Source organism: Stenella coeruleoalba, assembly GCF_951394435.1.
Source record: "Stenella coeruleoalba genome assembly, chromosome: 5".
Taxonomy (NCBI): Eukaryota; Metazoa; Chordata; class Mammalia; order Artiodactyla; family Delphinidae; genus Stenella; species Stenella coeruleoalba.
Genome location: NC_137150.1, coordinates 30,535,359 through 30,559,338, shown reverse-complemented (window position 1 = coordinate 30,559,338; position 23,980 = coordinate 30,535,359). Strand labels below are relative to the sequence as shown.

Below are 23,980 nucleotides of genomic sequence, written 5' to 3'. Positions count from 1 at the left end.
AAAGGCTCCAGCAATAATGGTAAAAATTCAGACTTTTAATCATGATTTATTTCTTCCACTATCTTCTGTTTACTAACCTATTACCTAGAAACAGTATTCAACAACCCAACAGTATTGAGTAAAATGAAAGAAACATTAAATTTATAAAAATACTACTTAGTGGCAAAACTTCTAGAATATGGCAAAGAAATGACTTGAAAATTTTAATTTGCTAAGAAGACTTTTCTAACAAAACTTAAGGACTACTCAAGGTGCCTTACTCCCAGGTATTGCTCCAGGTAAAAGGGATATAATACTGAACAAAGAAAAAAATCCCTATTCTCATTGAGCTCTCACTCTAGTGGTTGGAGATAAACAGTAGATCAATATATACCACCTCAGGTGTTACAAGGAAATACAACCGTCTAGGAATAGGAATATAGAGTGCTAGTTTAGACATGGAAGTCATAGTAGGCCTCTCAGATGAGAGGCTAAATAATTGAATAAAATAAGAAAAACTTCATGTGACATAAAATATAAACCAATTTCAAGCAGAAAATGAGTATTGAGAAACTATTTTTGGAGGGAAGGGGAAAGTATATGGCAGGGGTATAGAAGACTAGAGTATTATCTTGAAGCTATATCTTCACAGCTATCAGACTGGTTTAAGAGAAAGCTTATTTGGGTGGCTTTCAGAGGTGGGGGGCAAATGGAAAATATGAGGGTCCTTTACACTAAAACGTACAAATTTAAATAACTGCATTCACTGTATATAAGGCACTGAGTAATTAGCTTAATTTTTCTAATATTAAAATGTAGAATTTTCAATGACATTAAAACATTCATTTCAGATACATTTTACCGTTTTTTGGATGCTTGGTATAGCTTAATACACTAGACTAAAAAACAGACTAAGTCTATGTGCATGCACACATTTTTTTTTTTTTAAACTTTATCGTGGAATTCTGGGGCTAGTCTACAGTTTACTTGTTAAGATTTTAACAGATCACAATATTAAATGGTGGGAAAATGCTGAAAGAGATCATTAAGAATCAGAAGTTCTCAAACTGAATATTTTCAGGGCAGGGGCATAAAACAAGCTTATGAAGTGAAGCTTTCATTTGCATAGGAGTTGACTTCCTTTGCACAAAGAAATAAAAAATAATGGCAGCTTACATTTGTCAATTTTTACGTAAAATATTATAATTTAAAATTCTTTAGCAAGTGTTTCAAACTTACAAAAACACAATACAAATAAAATTAAATATATCCAAAGGTTCTTTCTGATTACAGTGCTGCCAGTTTATGGCCTCTATTCTGTAGCTGACCAGCCTTTTTAGTCTATCTTTTCTTTGAAACTATAGAAGCAATAATTCTTTCTAAAAAAACACAAAGCTTTTTGAAAAATTAAGTAGAGAACAGATTAGAATTTATTACTAGAATACAATAAAAAAGGAAGGGAAGTGAAGACTACAGTATACCCTTGATATTTGTGATAGACAACACCTCAAGATAAATATGGAAATAGCATTATTCTTTATTAGCCAATGATGTCAGAGTCACTGTCAAAGTCAATATCTTATTTTAAAAGTCACGCCTAAAAATTCTGACTTTCTTCCTCACTTTCATTACCAGCATGCCCTACTAGCCAGCTTCCTTCTTAAAGATTTTTCACATAGAAACAACTTTTTCTCACTTTGAGAGGTACCACTAAGTAAAGAGCAGTTTGTGGCTGCAGCACTGAGCTGCTGATGCTGGATGGAGGGCCAGGCCTGCTCATTATCAAAGTTAATCATCCATGTACAACAGTTGCCCAGTGCATGATTTACATCTGTGCTTAGCATAATTACAAATCACAACATGTAATGGACTTCTGGGTTCACCTGTCAAAGTCACTAAGTTAAATCTATGAACAAAAACAAAAACAAAGCAAAACATCCCCTTGCCCAAGAATATGTTTACATTTTAAGAATGAATTAATCTACTAATAAATTATGTAACATATACAGTAGACCATGATCAAAAATATATTTCATAAGAATGTTTAATTATATTCATAAACTCTCACTAGCGCTATGCTTTGTCAAAAAAATAGATGAGATTTTGCTTTTAAACTGTAACTGCATATATAATTTTTAGCATCATTATGGATTACTGATTAAAATAATCCTCATCCTGACAGAATGGAGAAAAATGAAAATTTGGGAGGCGTTTTGAGGATATTTAAATTACCAATGTTGAGAAGATGAGAACTCAGAATTTTAAAAGGGAAAAAAATTTGGTGAAATAAAATATCAGTTACTTAGGGGAGTCTTTATAAACTTCAAGCACTTCTCCTTTCTCCACTCACACGCCTAAGCTGACTAGCTGAGAACCATCCTTTTAGATTTCAGGCCAAAGGAATATATCACAAGGGACATCATTCTCAGGGATGTGATTCATGATGTGCACGTAGGTGTGAGAATATTATAACCCCCAGAACTTGGGGCAATGGCCACTTCTAGCACTGTTTTCAGTCACTATTACTTTCTTTCATTAACTGTAAAACAACGACAAAACAACATATGAAAGTGGAACCTGGTTTCAAAGAGAATTAACTCACTTTTTGTGAAGGAATTCTCCAGCTGCCACAGCAACAGGGCGATGTGCTGAGTATACCAAGTGGTAAACATTTTCACAGTCTTCATTGGAAAGAGCTTCTTCACTTCCACTGAAAAATTCAGAAAGTAACACTGAGCCAAAAATAGTTACTGTCAGTTCTACCTTGATTAACATTTTGTAAGGTTCTTTATAAAAGCTCAAGCATGCTGACTTTATTTTCGTCTCTTTTTAGTCTGACTTTGAAAATAATATTTCTCTTTAACTATAAAAGACACTTAATTGTTATATAAAATTCAGAAAATACAGATAACACAAGAAAATAAAATGTCCACATTTCTTCCCATACACACCTATGGACAATGAGTATTAGTACCTTGGGATATATATTAGCCCAGTTTAGCTCAGTTTCTTTAAATGTGCATAAGATTTTTGTTAATAGGCACTGGTCATATATTTGCCCCTGTTTTACAGAGTTAAATTATTATTGTACTATGTAACTCTTTCCAGAACTGTCTATTTTAAATTATAGTTTATCACAATATTTACAATACTATTTAGTCTTCTTTCTATGTAAAATGGATTCACTAGTCATAACCACTCCTCTATTAACACAAATTTCCCACCTTTCTATTCATGCATTCTTAAAGTTTGAAACTTTTCTTGGTTTGCTGGAATGTATCTCTAAGTATTTTTTTCCTAAAGAGGGAACATCTATTTCCTGATTATTAACATGAGATTAAAAATGTCTGACAGGGTTATAGATTAATGACTAGATGACTACAGAATTCTTGGGCTATACAGGTTCTTGACAAGATGTAGGGGTATAAATTCATTCTCTGGAGATGCCTAGAGGTTAGGAGGAGATCGAGGGATCTGACAAATATAAATTAGAATGACCTTTGCAGCAGAATAAGGTAGCTGCATCATAGTATAAGGGAGAAACTTTAGTTCTGAAAGAAAAAGAGCTGAATATCAAGGATGGGAGACAGACAGAAGCATTTTTTAAAGTACACTTTTTCCCCCCTCTCAACAAGGCCTAAGTTTTAACCTCTTCACTTAATTACATGTATATCATCAACTCAATTAGCTAATACCCTCAGGATAAAGTTAAACTCATAGGAAAAAAAATTTAACAAGATATCTCAGTAATCTAAGCTCATAAGTGAAAGGAAAGTAATCTATACCAAAAGAAGAATTAACAGATGCAGAGAAAAAGAATTTAAAGATGGTATAACAGGATGTTAAAGGTGACTTAACTTGTTGTTTTGGGGAAGTTCTGGTAGAGAGTCCACAAGCCAAGAAAAATAAGGCCAGATCATTTCATGCAATGCTATAAGAGACTGGAGAGTTAGTTTTGGGAACCTTAGCTCATTTCTCACCAAAATAATATATAAGTAGACATTAGGAGATTGAGCAATATAATGAGTAGAAATCCATACTTCTTCCATGTTTCCTTTAGGCCAGATATGGAATACTTAAAGGGAGCCAGCCTGGATAGTTTTAAAAGACATTTTGCCCAACAAGACCACCTAAAGGGCAAGCAACTCAAACAGAGGAAACCTGAAAGTCAGGCGCTGAGTCACACAGTAAATAGCCAGAGGAGGCACTGTCCACTCTGGGGAACTTCCCATTGTCATAAATACCTAGAGTGGGGATGAGACAGGAGGGAAAGGGACAGGACACAAAATGCTAGATAATGAAGAAGGGGAGCAGCTGTTGGGATGCTAAGATAGGCTAGAACCAGCTCAAACCAAGGTGGCTTTGAGAACAGTTGGATCACTGACCTTTAGCTAATTATACCTTCATTGAAATACTAAAAATCACTCCCTCTTACACCATGACAGTTCCGAGGAGGACCATAAAAGGTCAAAAAGTAGGCAGTGGTCCAATTCTTGGGAAATCCCCACCCTTCACCAAAATAGCAAGAATATTCCTCCCACTCAGCCTATGAAATTACTTAACCCATAAAAACCTATGACCCCATGCCCCTGGGCAGAGCTCACCTTCCCAGAAGACCCTGTGCCCTGGAGCCGCTCTTGCCTTCTGAGACAGGCCTCATTCTGCCTATGGAATGTGTATCTCTCTAAATAAACTTGCTTTCCCTTTACTATGGTTCGCTCTGGAATTCCTTCCTGTGGGAAGCCAAGGACCCTCACTTGGAGGTCCATCCTAAGGACTTCTGTGGGTTCCAGGATGACATCTCCCTCTTCTGCAAAAGGGAGAGCTCTCTGAGGAATCCATAAAAGGACCAATGTACCTAATGAATTATTAGGTCATCTGACACAGCTGGAGGGCCATAACTATACTTTTATATAAGACACGTTTTGCCCTTATTTCCTCCAATGAAAACATAGAAAAAAACCTTAAAAATAGACTTTTGAAACTAGCCAAACCATTTTCTAAATTCATGATGGAAGTATGATTTTTTTTAGCCAAACAAGGTCTTAGATGGTTTGAAAATACTCTTTAAGGAAGTAAACTAGCCTGAAAAGACAATACTGGAGGAGTCTATGAGAGAATTACTCTTCCTTGGAAGTAAGGGAAGAAGTACTATCAAAGCAAAGTTTACTCCTGTCTAAATGAGCAATTACTGAAACTAAATAAAAAAAAGGAAGCAAAAAAACCCAAAAAAGGGTAAAAAAGTAATCCTTAACAATAGATTTTAAACTCTAGACAATTCCGATGAAAAATACAAGTGGTTGCAATGTGGGTATTTTTTGTTCAAGGGAAAGACATTGATAAGCTTGTGAAATTTACAAGTAAACTATAACTAGGGGGCATAATAATTTAAAATAGAATTTGAAAAGGAAAAAATTCTTCATAAATGACAAGGAAGAATGAGATGTAAGGATAAAGTGAATATTATCAGAAGATGTACAAATCATGAATAGAGAGGTACTGATCTATATACTCTGAAGTATACCAAGCAACAACCGAAAAGGAAAGACAAGTGAACAATAGTAGTTCAAGACTTTAACACATCCTTCTGAAAAAGTAGACAAAAATAAGCAAAGGTATAGATAATTTGAATGACTCTAAATAAATTCAAAGTAATGAATATAAATAACTATATACACAACACAGATATGTATTGTTTCTAAACATACTTCGAAAATTCAGAAAATTGACCAAAGTACTCAGAACACATTCTCAAATAATACAATAAAATAGAAAGATCAGCTTTAAACAATCCGATCTAGGGAGAACAAAAATTACTACTGAATAATTTTGATTTAAACTGAAAATCATAAAGGTAATCAAAATACTTATCATTGATTGTCTATGAAAATATTCTATGTCCAAATTTTTAGGAGACTAGTAAAGTAGTACTTAAAGGTATATTTGTTACTTTAAATACGATTGTTCAAAAACAAGAAAGAAATAGCTAAAAGAAGCTAGTTCTTTGAAAAGAACAGTAGGATGGACAAACCTCTGCCATGACTGATCAAGAGGATACAAATAAAATGAACGATGTAAATAACAAAAGAAATAATAGTTTTATGAATAAAAATATCATAAGCTATCAAATAATAAAGTTGAAAACTGTGATAAAACTGATATACTATAAAAATCATATGAAAAGCCAAAATTATTACAAGAGGAAGTAAAGGTTAACTTAGATAGATAACCACTGAAGAAGTAGAAATGGTAATCAAAGACCTTTCTCTCAAAAGAAACTTAAAACTGACATGGCTTTAACAAAAGAATTCTCTCAGAATTTCAAGGAGGAATTAATCTGTCATAGCAAATTTATTTCAGAACAGAAAAAGGGTGAGAAACTACTGAAGATATTTTACAAACAGTATATATCTTGATTTCAAAGTTGGGTAAGGAACAAAAAAATTATGTCAAATTTACACACAACACAGATGTGAAAATCCTAAATAGGATATTAAATGTAACATTGCAGTTAAACAAAATACAATGAAAACAAATATGTCATGTTCAAACAGGATTTATTCTAGAAATGCATGGGTGTAAATCACCATTAGACAAATCTACCAATTTTATTCAGGCTCAACAATGTATGAAAGGAAAATCCCAGAAAACTGAGAATACAAAAGAACTTCTATCATATCAAAAACCTATCTCAGAAATAACTTTAGATGCCTTCCTAGAACAAGAACAAAAAAATCCACTATCAGTGATACTTCCATAGTGTTCAAAGTCCTGGCTAATGGAAGTAGACAAGAGAATGAAACAAAAGTTTTAAGGTTAGAAAAGGAGAAGACAGAACTGAAATTGTTTGCAGGTCATATAATAATCTACGTAGTAAATTCAATACAATCAAACCATCAACATGGATAAAAGTTCTAATAAGCTGCACACAAAAGACCAACATAAAAATTAAATGTTTCCTTGCCTTAGGAATAACTAAGTAGAAAATATTTTTAACACTAAATACTAATCAAATAACAATAAAACAATAAAAACATACAGTATTTAAGAATTAACCTAGTAAATAATGTACAATACCTCTAGGAAAAAATTTAAACCTTATATAAAAGACCTAATGAGATCTAAATAAAGCAATACATCATTTTTATGTATAAACAATACATAATTGTAAAAAATTCCATTCTCTCCTAAATTTTTCATAAAATTAAATGCAGTTCTTTGTTTTGGCCATGCTATGCAGCCTATGGGATCTTAGGGGCCCCAACCAGGGATCGAACCCGTGTCCCCTGCAATGGAAGCATGGAGTCTTAACCACTGGACCGCCAGGGAAGTCCCTAAATGGAGTTCTAATATTTAAACTCCCAACCAAAGTTTCTGAGGAATTAGACAAAAGTACTTTAAAAATTCATAAAGAAGAAAAAACAAATACACAAGTAGCTAAGTGGATTTTTAAAAGAAAGGCAAAGAAGAAGGAACAAACCACTAAGAGGCCATATTTATAACATACAACATATACTAGAGTATAAAGCCACAACAACAAAGAATATGGTAATAGAGCAGAAAGAGGTAAAAAGAGATCAAAACAACAACAGACCCTGGCACACATGGTGTTTGGTGTATGACAGATATAGCCTCACAAAGCGGGGAGGGGAGGATTTGTAATGACTTTGCCGGCACTTGCATTCTCTCACATAGATTCTTCCTAGTTTTTAGTCAAAGCTCTATAGATGAAACTAACTATTCCTATTTTAAAATCTCTATCATATTAATGACACAATTTAAATGCCTTATTTCCTTTCTCCTACTTCTATACCATTCCAAAGAAGCCTATTTGAAAAACCTATCCCTTTGAAGCCTTCTCTCTCTTTAAACAGAAGTATGTTACTTCTCTGATACTGCATAAAAGAACTTTTATGTAAAGAAAATAGACAATATTCAAAATAAAAAACAAAGAGAAAACAAAACATTTTGTTTCAAACCTAACCTTAAAATGTGAAAGTAAAACCTAAAGTGGTAAGAATATATATTAGGGTTATATATGCGAAGTACATCAATAATGCTGGGAAAAAACATTAATATATTAGCAGATTAAATTAAAATATTATACTTACTGAAGTATCAGAGTAACCAATCGAATAGCTTCCACAGCAACATCATATTCCTTATCAAGTGTCATTGATACAATGCGATCCTGAAGAAAAGTTATACATCAAACCAACCATGAACAGAAAGTAAATGGAGACAGATCTGAGGTAATGTCTTTGGGGGAGTTCATGGAAGACTAATGATAGATTAGTCTAATGATGATTAGGTTAAATGGAAAGCTTTACTATTGAAACCATATTATCATAGTCCTATGCACACACCAGGAGGTGTCATAAATGTTTATAATATAAAATTTTTTTCATCAACTGGCATTCTCTAACAGAGACAAACCTTACCTTGCAAAATTAATATAACTATAAAAAAGCTGTCTATGAAAAAAATCTTATTTTAAGCAGGAGCCTTCTATTGAAGGTAATGAATAAGAACTCATGTTGGTAATATCTTCTGTAAAGCAGAGATTCATCTATTTAATACAGGTTCATTTAAAGAATATGCAGTAAAGAATATGACCTAAACACTTGTTATGGTAATGCCATTTGCTAAACTAGCTAAAACGAGCATTTTTAAAGTGAAAAAGAAAACACGCTAAGCATCTTACCTTGAATCGGTTAGTGAATAGCTCCAATTTGGGGAATAATTCTCTATTGGTATACAGACTTTGTAGAGCTTTCAAACACTTCAGCCTGACTTCTCCTTGCTTCAGAAATACAAACAAAAACACAACAGAAGCAGTCAATTCTATGCCATGAAAGTTGAAAAGATTTTCAAGTCGATATGAAGACTAAAGTCATTTTCAGCTTAATCATTCAATTTACTTCATATTGTAATTCAACATAAGGTGGAACCAAGCAATTCTATTTGCACTTACATTTAATTAAAAATGCATTAAAAATTCCTTAGTTACTTGAGAGTAAGCTACACCTTTTTCAAATGTGTATCAACTCTGGTTCAACATGAAATACCTCCCACATTATACTGTGGCACCTCGAGAGAATTTCTGACCTATGATTTTAATTAAAGAAGGGTATGTTAATTTGTCCTTCCTGTAGAAAAATCTAATTTCATATTAAAGGGTCATCATTTATTCATTTCACAAATATTTACTGGATACCTTTTACTTTCCAGAAAGAGCAGTTAAGAAAACATGATAAAGGGAAGAATGTTTAAAAACAGAGGCAAAATGATAGAGTGATGTGTCCTGGGGCTGCTATTTACTAGGGAAATATAATAAAATCATTAACTTGGAGTAGAAGGTGTTGGTGATCAAAGTGCATTCCGGGTCATCTAGAAATTTAGCCAACTCTCAAATGATTAAAAAGAGAACGAAGTTTCTGTGTTCAAAAAGCAACATGCTGGGGACTTCTCTGTGGTCCAGTGGGTAAGACTCCACGTTCCCAATGCAGGGGGCCTGGGTTCGATCCTTGGTCAGGGAACTATATCCCACATGCCACAACTAAGAGTTCGCATGCTGGGACTGAGTCCACGTGCTGCAACTAAGAAGGCTCCATGCTGCAACTAGGAGTCCGCATGCCGCAACTAAGAGTCCACATGCCCCAACTAAAGATTCCCGCATGCCCCAATGAAGACCCGGGGCAGCCAAAAAAAAAAAAAAAAAAAAGCAACATGTTGTAACAGTAGGAGTCCAAGTTTTGGAACCAGACAAAGCTAGATTTCCAATTCTATAGCTTAGTAGCTACATGAGAGATGACAAGTATATTAATCACTCTGATACTCAGTTTTCTCATTTATAAAATATGATACTGACTTCATAAGGTTGTTATAAAATTTGAATGCTGGTAAAAGTTTTAACAACTAGCTCTGGGGGACAGGGCCCTGAATTGTTGCACTTGCAGATTTCTGTGATGTGATTACTCCCTCCATGGCCAATTTCAAGCTACCAATGATACTGAACTCATATAAGTGAATGGATGTGCATAATCACTCTCTTGAAAGCTGATTCAAGGTAGCTCGAGCACACCACTGAATGAGATAATGCTTGCTGGTAAAGTCTCTAGCACATAGGAGGTACCTCTGGTAGATGCTGTTGAGGCCCCGCCCAGATGTCCAAATCCTAATATACAAGGCTAATCTTCCTGCTTCTTCCTGTATTGACAGCTAATGGCGCTTACCTGCATCTTTCTCTGGAGAATTGACCATGGCTGAAAAGAACCACCTGGTACAAAGATTCCTATGCTCTACCTTGCCTCTCCTGTCCACACCCTTTCCCTCCTTCAGGATGAGGCTCATAGCCAGTGGGGAATGATATAGGAGGGTAAAAGAGCCCACCCTCCTTGCCTCAGGACAGTACAACCTCTGAGGTGCAATTTATTTTTCAAAATTCCTTCTGAGACGATGCTCAGACAAAATTTCTTCTGAAACCACATTTCTATTAGTGTGTCTCCTGCTTAATCCTATATTCCTCACTTTCTTAGAGGCTTCTCAGGAGAATACAAACTTCAATGTATCACTAGCACAAAAATCTCTGACTAAGGCTGGGCTTCTAAGGAATGTGACCTGAACAGTTGGTACCAAGAGTAGTCCTAAGAAGCAGACCTCAATGATGGGATTCTGAGGTTGGATCACTTGAAGGAAGGACTACTATGAGGAAGGACTCAATTTCTGGTTGTAAGTGAAGTTAACGATAGTCTCTGACACAGAATAGCAGCCATTTGCTAATTCACTTGCGGGTGAATGGAGATGTGCACTTAGCTTGTACAACATGCCAAGCATTTGAGGGATGAGGGTAATTAATAACTATAAGGACTATGGACTAAGGACTATGGCTGTCACTGAGATGCTAAACAGAGAAAATGACAGGCTAATTAATCACCAGTTTAAATCAACAACTGGCAACATTTAATGAGATCCTTATCTCCTGCAGATAAAGAGCTGAACATATTGAAGACCAGACCCAGAACTCAATTTTAAGGGTGGCAGAATTTAAGGGACTTTGCATCCCAGGCAAGTCTACGCCAAAATCAGGGCCATATAGGAAAGAAGTGCAATTTCAAAGAATAACTGGTGGATGCAGCTGATAACCTTCAACTCCAAGTTTCCCATGAACTTGTGGGTCTGCAAATAAGTTTCATGTTAGAGGGTAGCATGCCTCCTCCACCCACCCCTCCCCTCGAATATATGGAAACCTCAAGCGAAGCAAGTACCTTAAGGACAATGCTAGTAGCCCTCCTCATGCTCTATACTAACCTTCCCTTGTAGCTCCAAGCTAAGGTCAAATTTCAGCATAGCCCAAATGGGGAAGTACTGGGTCTGCTAAAGGAGGAGAAGGATTATATGCTATAGGTGCTGCAGGAATGGGCCAACTTGAACCAGTAAGAACCAAGAGAGTGTCTGCTGAAGGTACTGGACTGGAAATGGGAATATCAAACAGGATACGAGAGAGTTTTTGGATATAGGGCACTCTCCCTTGTCTCAGGATTTAAGGCCCATGGAAATGGCCTAACGCATTGCTGGATGACTCCTGGAAAAAGCAACGTTGCATATTAATGAAATAAGAGATCCGAGAATCGTTGTGGCAGACTGTGAAGAAAGGCATTTAAAACACAGTAAAGTATGCCATAAAGGATCTGTTGTATAAACTCAGAAGACCTACTAGTTGAGTATGTTCCTCAGGAGGGCCCAGAGAATATTGTTTACCAAGGCAATAAAGAAAAGACTGGTGATGGGGGCACAGGCATTGCTGAGAAACTCCATAACAGCTGTATTCTGTAGGCTAGAGCTGGCACTAGGAGATACTCAAACAGAATTCGGCTTCCAGTACAATGAAGATGATGAGATCACAGAACAGCAGAAAGAAAGTAGCATCAACTAACTAGTAGATGCAAGGTGGGCATAATAATTATAATGGGCAGCAATGTTGAAGAGCAGCCCATGGGGATCTATGGAGATGACTCACAAGATATGGTCTTCCTGGAGGCAAGATGTGGAAAGCCAACAAAAGTATTATGTAATATGTATCTATAATCACAAGAGATCAACAACAGATAAGCAAAAGACTAAAGACAGCTGACCCAAAGTAAAATCATAACCCCAGATGTAAGACAGCATGTAAGAAGTTTCCTTACTTGTAACTCTAAATTTAAAAACAAGGCCAGAAAAGATGAAATTACTCTATCCATTCAAGTTCACACAGCAAATTATAGGTAGAACAAAGACATCAGTCGAGTTTTATCTACACCTTGTCCAACGATGCCTCCCAATCAACTATTTCTCCTCCCAAATCTTGGTTCTTTAATGTACCAAATCTTGGTACATTACAGGGACTTAATTAAATAACTTAATAATAATGTCTAGCAATAACTTAGATGAAAAATCACTTGTATTTTTGTTAATTTCTCTATTTGGGGGCTCTACTATACTCTGAAGGTATTTCTACTACAAAACATAAATGTTTTGTTGTTTTGCTATTACACAAAATCTTATTCAGATCTGAATGCTATTTAACAGTGCCTAACCCATAGCTGCTGCTCAATAAATATTTTTTGAATGAATAACTATATAATATAAAAATAAGAAAACAAAAAAGAAACACAGAAAAATAAAATAATTTGTTGAGGGAGGGAGCTGGGCATATTTGTCAGAGACACTAATCTATCAGCATTTTTGCAAAATTATTTTTGAAAAAAATGTTAAGAGCTATAAAAAGTATTGTGTAGCATAATGGCATCATTTCATAATGAGTTGTATTTTAAAGGGACAATTTTCATGCTTCTAGGAGAAAATGCTGATTGTTATTAAAATGCCTATGTATAATGTTAACACCACAATGGGAATAAATGAACCAAATTCAGGTGGCCTGTCAAGGAGCAGATTTTTTTTTTTATGTGGTGGGGTGAAGGGAGTACAGAGAAGATAGTCTTTGTTGTTATGTTTTGACAATTTAATTGAGACATATTTGACATGCAAAAAACTTCACGTTTGTTTGATGCATTTGGACATATTCATACATGCATGGTACTATTATAATCAAGGCAATAAACACTCATCACCTTCAAAAGTTTCCTTTTAACACCTCCCCCCCCTTTTTCATTTGGTAAAAAGAGAAGTCTTGAGAGGGACATTGTTATGTACTATTAGGAAAGAGAGTCTTGTTCATGTAGTCTTTAGACCTCCACTTGGCTCCATAAGAATAGGCCTTAGCCTTGGAACACTCCCTTACCAAGAGATACAGTAGCCAACAAAAAACACCATGGCATCGTAGAATGAAAGGGCTAGGCAGCTGGCTCTGGGGGTGGGGTGGTAGTGATGAACTGACTGATGTGCTGGCCTCCCTCTGGCCATATGGGGATAAATAGGGATATTGATAATCTCTCTGTTAACAGGGAAAAGCTGGTGCAATGCATGAGGGTGGAAATGTGAAATGGGTCCTAAAAAGTGTAGGGAAACAATAATCTGGGCTCTTGGTCACATTTGCGCTCCCATTTCACGCCCCCCAACTCTCAAGGTGTCTTAAGGGTCACAAATGATGTCTGAGAGAAGTAAAGGGGTCCCATGCAGGAAATTTTACCTGATCCAGGTGGCTTACAGGCCTCAGATAAAACCTGTTTCACTCAATGCAAAACCACCTATGGCACTGCTGAAAACAAAAGGGTTGAAATGAAGTCCTTCTTCGAAAGTGAAATATGGAAACTGAAGGACGGATATGAACAGGAGCCAGGGGAGTCTCATACAGCCTGGTTGGTGCATCTGTTTGATGAAGGGGCACTGCAGACTTTAACTATCTAGGGCTGAATAACACAGTTAGGGATGGGGCCAAGATCTCTGGATCCCCGTTGGGGACCAGAGGCCCTATGCCCCTGTCAAGATAGAAGGGAAAAGGGGAGAGGGGAGCTAAACTTTTATGGGGCCTTTGGATACTGGTGCCCAAATGACAGGTCCCCATAGAGGCAGAATTAAAATAGTAGGTCTGGGAAGAATGTAGTTACCCATGGAAGACAAGTCCACATGTATTTGTGGATGAGATTCTTTGGACCATTTCAGGTACTGATGATCCTGGTTCCTACTATTGAATACGTAATAGGCATTAACATTTTGGCTGTGTACGGTACTGAAAACCACCATTGCCTCAAGCGGTACGTACCACAACAAGGACAAATTCAAGCTTAATGGGCCAGCTGCATTCCTAGCCTGCTCCAGAGCTGGCCAAATCATGGTGCGTTGTTCAACAAAAATACTGTATCTACGGTGGGGAAAAGGACATCGCTCTGTTAATTCGAGACAATACAAGCAGCCCAATCAGGCCAGTAAGGAAGGCCTCCAGAGTTTGGAGGTTGACAGATTACCAAAGGATAAATGTAGAAGTTTCAGCTTTTGCCCTAGCAGTTTCTGATATTATCACCATCACTGAGACAGTGCAATCCATATGGAAAACAAGTATGCTGTTGACTGATCTGGCTAATGCCTTCTACTCGATCCCTCTGAAGAATGAGGTCATGACCAATTTTTGTTCTCACTGAACAGCCTACAATATACTTTTACTATACTCCTGCAGGGATACCTAAATTCTTCTGTAATATGCTACCAGAGGGCAGGGCTTGATCTTCAATAAGCTCAAGTACTACAGAAGTTTTATTCATCCCTTATATTAACGACATGGCTACAATGCTAATTTCATGGTGGCTACAGTGCTGCACTTAGTCACTGACAGAATGATTAGTACCAATTTGACTATAAATCCAGATAAAGTCCAGGCCCTAGGCACAGCAGGTGCAATTCCTAAGGCCCAAGATTCAAAGGTGACATTATGGCATGGTTTACTGACAGCTCTGTGAAACTAAAGGCAGATGAGGTCTGCTGGGTTGCAGCTACCATCTGAACCAGTAAATGGCCATCTTTTGACTATCAGGTGTGGGCATTCTAATAGGTCAAGCTCTGCACTGTGGTAATGGCAGTGCAGGCCACCTCTACTACCATTCCTTGATACATTTTTCACCAACAAATGGGCTGTTGCCAATGACTTAGCCATCTGGTCAGGCAAATGGCAACTAAAAGACTGGACTATTAATGGATCCCCCATATAGGGAAAAGAACTATGGCAGCAGCTTGCTCCCTGGGAAGAAAAAAACATATGTCACTTATGTAGATACTCATGGCAAAGGACCTTTTTTTTATTTTTAAATTTTTATTGACGTTAAGTTGGTTTATAATTATTACTTTCAGGTGTACAACATACTCAGTATTTTATAGATTTACCCACCATTTAAAGTTATAAAATATTGGCTATATTTCCTATGTTGTACAGTACATCCTTATAGCTTACTTATTTTATACATAGTAGTTTGTACCTCTTAATCCCTACCCCTATCCTGGCCCTCCCCACAGGTAACCACTAGTTTGTTCCCTATATCTGTAAGTCTGTTTGTTTTGTTATATTCATTCATTTCATTTTTTAGATATAACATATAAGGTGAAAATGCAGAATTTGTCTTTCTCTGTCTGACTTATTTCACTAAGCATAATACCCTCCAAGTCCATCCATGTTGTTGCAAATGGCAAAATTTCATTCTATTATATGGTTGAGTAATCTTCCATTGTATGTATGTATGTGTGTGTGTGTGTGTGTGTGTGTATACACACACACACACACACACACACACATACAATGTATATATACCAAATCTTCTTTATCCATTCATCTGTTGATGAACACTTAGGTTTCTTCCATATCTTGGCTACTGCAGATAATGCTGTTACAAACACTGGAATGCACATATCTTTTCAAATTAGTGTTTTCGTTTTCTTTGGACATAAAACTAGGAGTAGAATTGCTACATCACATGGTAGTTCTATTTTTAGTTTTTTGAGAAACCTCCATACCGTTTTTCATAGTGGCTGTACCAATTTACATTCCCACCAACAGTGTATAAGGGTTTCATTTTCTCCACATCCTGGACAACATTTGTTACTTGTGGTATTTTTGATGACATTCATTTTGACAGGCATGAAGTGATATCTCACTGTGGTTTTGATTTGCATTTCTATGGTGATTAGCAATGTTGAGCATCCTTTCATGTGCTTGTTTGCCATCTGTATGCTTTCTTTGGAAAAATGTATATTCAGGTCTTCTGCCCATTTTAAAATCAGGCTGCTTGGTTTTTTGATATTGAGCTGTATGAGCTGTTTATATATTTTGGATATTAACCCCTTATCTGCCATATCATTTGCAAATATTTTCTCCCATTCAGTAGGTTGTCTTTTCATTTTGTTGATGGTTTCCTTTGCTTAAAAGATTTGCAAAAGATTTTAAGTTTAATTAGGTCCCATTTGTTTATTTTTGCTTTTGTTTCCTTTGCCTTAGGAGACAGATCCAAAAAAATACTGCTACAATTTATGTCAAAGAGTGTCCTGCCTGTGTTTTCATCTAGGAGTTTTATGGTTTCAGGTCTTACACTTGGGTCTTTAATCCATTTTGAGTTTATTTTTGTATATGGTGTGAAAAAATGTTCTAATTTCATTCTTTTACATGTAGCTGTCCAGTTTTCCCAAACCACTTATTGAAGAGAGTGTATCTTCTCCACTGTACAGTCTTGCCTCCTTTGTTGAAGACTGACTATATGTGCATGGGCTTATTTTTGGGCTCTCTATTCTGTTCCATTGAACTATGTGTCTGGTTTTGTACTAGTACTATACTGTATTGATTACTGTAGCTTTGTAGTGTAGTCTGAAGTCATGAAGCATGATACCTCCAGCTTTGTTCTTTTTTCTAAAGATTGCTTTGGCTATTCAGGGTCTTCTGTGATTCCATATATGTTTTAGGATTATTTGTTCTAGTTATGTGATAAATGTCATGGGTATTTTGATAGGGACTGCAATCTGAAGACTGTTTTGGGTAGTATAGCCATTTAAACAATATTAATTCTTCCAATCCAAGAACAAGGGATATCTTTTCATTTTTTTGTATCATCTTCAGTTATTGTCATCAATGTTTTATAGTTTTCAGAGTACAGGTCTTCCATCTTGCTTAAGCTTATTCCTAGGTATCTTATTCTTTTTGATGCAATTTAAAAAAGTTTTTATTTGAGTACAGTTGATTTACAGTGTTGTGTTAGTTTTAGGTGTAGAACAAAGTGAATCAGTTATACATAAACATATATCCACTCTTTTTTTAGATTCTTTTCCCATATAGTCTGTTATAGAGTATTGAGTATAGTTCCCTGTGCTATACAGTAGGTCATTATTAGTTATCTATTTTATATATAGTAGTGTGTATATATCAATCCCAGTCTTCCAATTTATCCCTCCCCCACTTACCCCCAGTAATCATAAACTTATTTTCTACATCTGTAACTTTATTTCTGTTTTGTAGATAAGTTTGTTTGTACCCTTTTTTAGAGTCCACATATAAATGATATCATATGATACTTGTCTTTCTCTGTCTGACTTACTTCATTCAGTATGGCAATCTCTAGGTCCATCCATGTTGCTGCAAATGGCATTATTTTGTTCTTTTTTATGGCTGAGTAATATTCCATTGTGTGTGTGTATACACACACACACACACACACATACACACACACACACACACACACACATATATATATATATATATATATATACCACATCTTCTTTATCCATTCCTCTGTTGATGGACATTTAGGTTGCTTCTATGTCCTGGTTACTGTAAATAGTGCTGCAATGAACACTGTGGTGAATGTATCTTTTCAAATTATGGTTTTCTCTGGATATATGCCCAGGAGTGGGATTGCTGGGTCATATGGTAGCTCTATTTTTAGTTTTTTAAGGAACCTCCATACTGTTCTCCACAGTGGAGGTACCAGTTTACATTCCCACCAACAGTGTAGGAGGGTTCCCTTTTCTCCCTCTCCAGCATTTATTGTTTGTAGATTTTTTGATGATGGCCATTCTGACCAGTGTGAGGTGATACCTCACTGTAGTTTTGATTTGCATTTCTCTATTAGTGATTTTGAGCATCTTTTCATGTGCTTTTTAGCCATTTGTATGTTTTCTTTGGAGAAATGTCTATTTACATCCTCTACCCATTTTGTGACTGGGTTGGTTGTTTTTTGGATATTGAGCTGCATGAGCTGTTTTTGTATTTTGGAGATTAATCCCTTGTCGGTTGTTTTGTTTGCAAATATTTTCTCCCATTCTGAGGGTTGTCTTTTCGTCTTGTTTATCGTTTTGCACAGTCTTTGCTGTGCAAAAGCTTTTAAGTTTAATTAGGTCCCATTTGTTTAGGAGGTGGATTGAAAAAGATGTTGTTGTGATTTATGTCGAAGAGTGTTCTGCCTATGTTTTTGTCTAAGAGATTTATAGTATCTAATTTCATTCGTTTACATGTAGCTGTCCAGTTTTCCCAGCACCACTTATCAAAGAGATTGTCTTTTCTCCATTTTATATTCTTGCCCCCTTTGTCATAGATTAGGTGACCACACGTGCATGGGTTTATCTCTGGACTTTCTATTCTGTTCCATTTGATGCAATTTTAAATGGGGTTGTTTTCTTGCTTTCTCTTTCTGATAGTTCATTACTAGTATATAGAAAAGCAACAGATTCCTGTATATTAATCTTGTGTCCTGCAACTTTACTTAATTCATTTATTACTTCTAATAGTATACTGGTGGTCATTTTAGGGTTTTCTATATATAGTATCACGTTATCTGCAAACAGTGACAGTTTTACTTCTTCCTTTCCAATTTAGATGTCTTTTATTTCTTTTTCTTCTCTGATTGCCATGGCTAGGACTTCCAATACTATGTTAAATGGAAGTGGCAAGAGTGAGCATTCTTGTTTCTGATTTTAAAGGAAAAGCGTTCAGCTTTTCACTGTTGAGTATGATGTCAACTGTGGGTTTGTCATAAATGGCCTTTATTATGTTTACATATGTTTCCTTGATATCAACTTTGATTAGAGTGTTTATCATGAATAGGTGTTGAAATCTGTCGAATGCCTTTTCTATGTCTATTGAAATGATGATGTGGTTGTAGTCTCCATTTTGTTAATGTGGTGTATTACATTGACTGATCTGTGGATATTAAACCATCCTTGCATCCTTCTAGTAAATCCCAGTTGATCATGGTGTATGATCCTGTTTATATATTGTTGAATTAGGTTTGCTAATATTTTGTTGAGAATTTCTGCATATTCATCAGGTATTGGTCTGTAATTTTCTTTTTTTTGGTAATATCTTCGTCTGGTTTTGGTATCAGGGTAATGGTGGCCTCATGGAATGAATTCAGAAGTGTTCCTCAATTTTTTGTAATAGTTTGAGGATAGATAGTAGCTCTTCTTTACATGTTTGGTAGAATTCCCCTGTGAAGCCATTGGGTCTTGGACTTTTATTTGCTGGGAGCTTTTTGATTACTAATTCAATTTCACTACTAGTGACTCGTCTGCTCAGATTATTTCTTCCAGATTCAGTCTTGGAAAAGTGTACGTTTCTAGAAATTTACCCATTTTTTTCTAGGTTTCCAATTTGTTGGCATATAACCGTGCATAATATTCTCTTATGAGTTTTTTGTATATCTGAGTATCAGTTGTAATTTCTCCTCTTTCTTTTCTTATTTTGTTTATTTGGGTTCTCTTTTTTTCTTAACGAGCCTAGCTAAAGGCTTATCAATTTTGTTTATGCTTGCAAAAGACTAGCTCTTGATTTCATTTATCTTTTCTGCTGTCTTTTTTGGGGGGGTCTCTATTTTTATATTTCCTCTCTGATCTTTATTATTTCCTTCCTCCTGATGACTTCGGGCTTTGTTCTAACTCTTTCAGATGGTAGGTTAGGTTGTTTATTTGAGATTTTTCTTGTTTCTTGTAGGCCTGTATCACTATAAACTTCCCTCTGAGAGCTGCATTTCTGCATCCCATAGATTTTGGCAAGCTGTATTTTTATTTTCATTTGTCTTGAGGTGTTTTCTGATTTCCTCTTTAATTTCTTCATTGACTTTTTTTGTTCTTTTTTTAGTAGCATGTTTTTGTGAAGGACCACATGCTTGTGTTTGCAAAGGAACTTTTAAAATAAAAACATAAATGGACTCGTGTCAATCAAGTTTGTGCCCAGTGGGCTGCAACAATTGCCTGGTGGGTACATCGATGGAAAAAGGAGTCTACTTCAGATGCAAAAATGGGCCAGAGCCCAAGAGATAACCCAGAAGTCTAAGGATGTAGTACAATCTTGTGATTCTTGTCAATATACTCAAATCATCCAGAGAGAAGAACTGGGACACATTAACCAAGGACTGGGACTCACCTGGATCTGGCAGATTGTTCACATCAAACCCCTGACCACCAGCCACAGGCAAAGATGATGCCTCACTGCCATAACACCTAGTCAGGCTATTGTATAGCTACTCCAGTCTGGCATGTGGATGCTGAAACATAGCTGTCCTTGAATAAAATTTATGTCATATTTTTGGATACCCCATGGGACTTCACTCTGACCAAGGAACATCCTTCACTGCCCAAGCAAGACAATGGGCACACTCTCAGGGACTATGGCTACTAAACACTCCAGTGCAAGGAAAACAGGCACTGCAACACACGTTGGGAAATACTGAGTTTGGTTGTGGTGGAAGTGGACTAGGCAGCCATGTGCTTAGGCTGTGCCTGCAAAATCACAATCTCAACATGTCATTCATTCTTCTTTTTTCCTGTTGGAGTGTACGTCTTTGGGGTGATCTGCAGTTCTGCCTACGATTGTACCCCAGACAGGGCCCCTTGATTCTAGTCTGGATATGATACTTACCTTGGGGAACCTCCCTCCTATGGGATACCACAAAGGCGGGAGATGAAATCAAGGAGTATCAGGGTGCTAGCGAGGGTCCTTCTAGTAGTACTGGGCACACTGACCCTTTCAATCAGGTGGGTGACGTTAACAGACATGTCAAGTTTGTGCAGTCCTTCCCTAGACTGGTCAACTGAGGCCAAAAAGTTTGTGTCAAGCCACAAAGGCACTGGGTGCCCACAGAGGAGGTAACATCTGGCTTGGGTTGCAATACCAGGGCAGCTAGTATCACAACCAGTAGACCAGAGTAGCTCTGGCCTGAGAAGATTCATGAAGTGGGAGAGGAGTAGAAACATTAATCTTTCCTCTTCTCACTCCTACAGAATCATCTGCTGTGTCTGTTACAACAACAGCCACAGTCAGAGGAGGAAAACTTAAACAATGCTGGGATTTGTCATCACAGAATGAATTCCTTCTTGTTCCGCATTCCCACTGTAATGGCCTGGCTGACACAAAACTCCTCAGAACTTCCTCAAGTTGTCAATGGGTCAAATAGCTGGGTCACTCATTTGATACAGGCCCAGAAGCAGGCATGCTCCGGAGTCCCTTACTTTAATATTTCCTATGATGTGACAGAAAAAAAACCCTGTACAAGAATGCTTATTACTGATCTATACCGACATTTTGGACTTGGATGCCCAGTATGTAACTTTTCTCTCCCTGCAGCCACATGGTAAAAGCAAGCCAAGGCTGTATATAACTGGACTAGTCAGCATTATCCGAACAAAATCCCTGACATGTGTCCCCTGCACCCCTCAGGGTTATGTATTTCTCTGTGGACCCCAATGGGCAATAGAATGTCTGCCTCCAGGGGAAGGATTGCTGCCTCAGAGTTCTAAGGCTGACTGTCCATGTCAGCAACTGCAGAGAGGGCTGAAAAGGACCCCTTCTGCTGATGTATTACAAAGTGGCTCACAGTATCCTCCTGGGAAGACAAACTAACCACTGGTTTCATTCTGCTATCCAAATTCTAATACTGGGAACAGGTATGCAGGCCCTAGAAAAAAATGGGTGTACAACCTGTCCTCAACCATAGCAGAAATAGCTAACACTATGCCCAAGCCATCCAAGCCAATGAGACTCACTGAACTCACTAGTCAAGGTGGTGATGGATAACTAAATAGCCCTCAATTACCTGCTGGCAGAACAAGGTGGTGTTTGTGTTATTGTCAGCATTTCTTACTGTGTATACGTCAACAATTTGGGGAAGCTGAAAACTGAGCTGATGAACATCCATGCTCAGGAGGGATGGTTATCAGCTGTACACACACAGTCTCCCCAAACTCACAATTTGACCTCTTTAGCTGGCTTAATGCACGTTGAAGACCACCCTCTAGGGTGGCTTGACTGTCTTCCTGGGTCTGGCTCTCCTAACGGGCCTGGTAAAGTGCTGTTTCCTAATGACAGGAAGGCTCTATGAACACTCCACATCCAAACAGATTGTTCTGGGACCCTGGTGAACCCAATTCTGCCTTCAAGTTTGGGGTGGGTGATTGACATGCTTTATCTGCCATGTCAGTGGTCGAGCAGGGGTGAGGGGTAGACTGTTGGGAAAGGCAGTCTCCTGTACAGTGTTTTGACCCACACTTGGCTTCACAGGAAGAGGCCTTGGGTCTGGAATACTTCCTTATCAAGTAATAAGAGTCTTCATGGACTGTGCTGGGTTTATCACCTTGTGTGGGAATATCACTCCCGTTTTAGACCCAATGTGCGTTCTTTTGTTCTGCTTAAGTGTGTGCATCATATGGCACCTGGCCAACCCCACTATTAAATCTGTCCCCTGTGAGGACAGAATAGGGTCCTTAGTTCTGTGGCACAAGAGGGGTGCATGAAGGGCAACTGCTGGACCATGGGGGACTGACACTACTGAAGCTAATCTTGCTCTGTCCCTTCTCCATATGAGTAAAGCATTGTTCCATCCAATGCTTGACTGTGTTGTGTTTTCCTTGGTGATCAGTATGCAGTGGGCAAAGAATTTGAACTTCTACTTCTAGTGATCGGCAACAGATGTCATTTGCTTGACATATACAGAGCTAAAAGGTTTTTGGTAAACTTGAGAAACAGAATATGGGATGAGTGAACACAAAGATGAGGAAATGAAATGGACTAACTGAAAATAAATCCCACCCAAGCACTGAGATTTTGATATAAGTAATCAAGCATTTGCAAGAAAGTAGAAGAATTGTACACATAAGCTAAAAGCAAAAAACAGTACAGTCATATTTACAAACTGGAAAGGACAAAGAAAGGTAATCTAGTGTCATGAGCATAAATACAAAAAGAGAGTAAGATACGTAGTGCAGAGCACAGAGATTACTAAAGCTGTATCTAAATTAGACCTATTCTGTGTCACCCTCAATGTCAGAACTAAAACCAATGGGTAGGAATTTAGAAATAAGTTTTGGTCAACAGAAAGATGAACTGAATTTCTAATAACTCCTTTAGCTGTTAGAGATTGTCCGTCTTTCTAATGACCAAAATTTAATACTGCAGAACTTATACAAATTGGCAGTATGAAAAAAGTTTGTCTTATTTATAGGAGGGTAGACTAGGTTATAACCTCTAAAATTCTAAAATCAAGACAGAAAGAATATCAAATCATTATGTTGCATACCTTAAACTAACACAATGTTAAATGTCGATTATATCTCAACAAAAATGGAAAAATGCAATTGATAATTAAAATGTAATTTTTTTAAAAATGAGAAGAAATTTTATCAGCTCATTTGAAAATGCACAGGATGAGTCTGAAGACAGAGGTTACAGCCTATACAATGAACACTTTCAACCAGATGATTAAAAGGAGAGAAAGGAAATTACTTCAATCTTCAGAGAAAAAAAGTACAAGGTGATCAGAAAGGGAATGACAAAAAGGAAAGTTTAGAAATAAATATTTAATACTTACACTCTTTTCTAAGTAAAGCAATTGGAGATCACAGGAGAGGTTTATAACATCATCCTATTGAAAACACTACTTACTCCTTAAATCATTTTACCAACAATGTACAGGAGAAACCTACCTCTTCCTTTATCTGGACAGAGGATTTCTACAGACAGACACAGTTTAGTGATTTGTTTTAAATTGATGTTTGTTTATTTTTTGATAGGCCACATCAAATTGGTGTTTTCCCCAGAATT

The 23,980-nt window shown here is 36.9% G+C and overlaps 1 protein-coding gene across 6 annotated transcripts in view; it reads right to left on the bottom strand.

The window, feature by feature from the left end:
• STAG1 (STAG1 cohesin complex component) overlaps positions 1–23,980 on the bottom strand; it is a gene marked incomplete at its 3' end in the record, with an annotated part of 426,886 nt that overhangs the window by 92,045 nt on the left and 310,861 nt on the right. For all 6 annotated transcript variants that reach the window (XM_079922183.1, XM_079922181.1, XM_079922182.1 and 3 more), the window contains 3 exons: positions 8,684–8,782; positions 8,091–8,170; positions 2,582–2,689 (listed from right to left, as the gene is read on the bottom strand). In XM_079922183.1, coding sequence (XP_079778309.1) covers positions 2,582–2,689; positions 8,091–8,170; positions 8,684–8,782 — 287 coding nt within the window. The remainder of the gene's footprint in view (positions 1–2,581; positions 2,690–8,090; positions 8,171–8,683; positions 8,783–23,980) is intronic.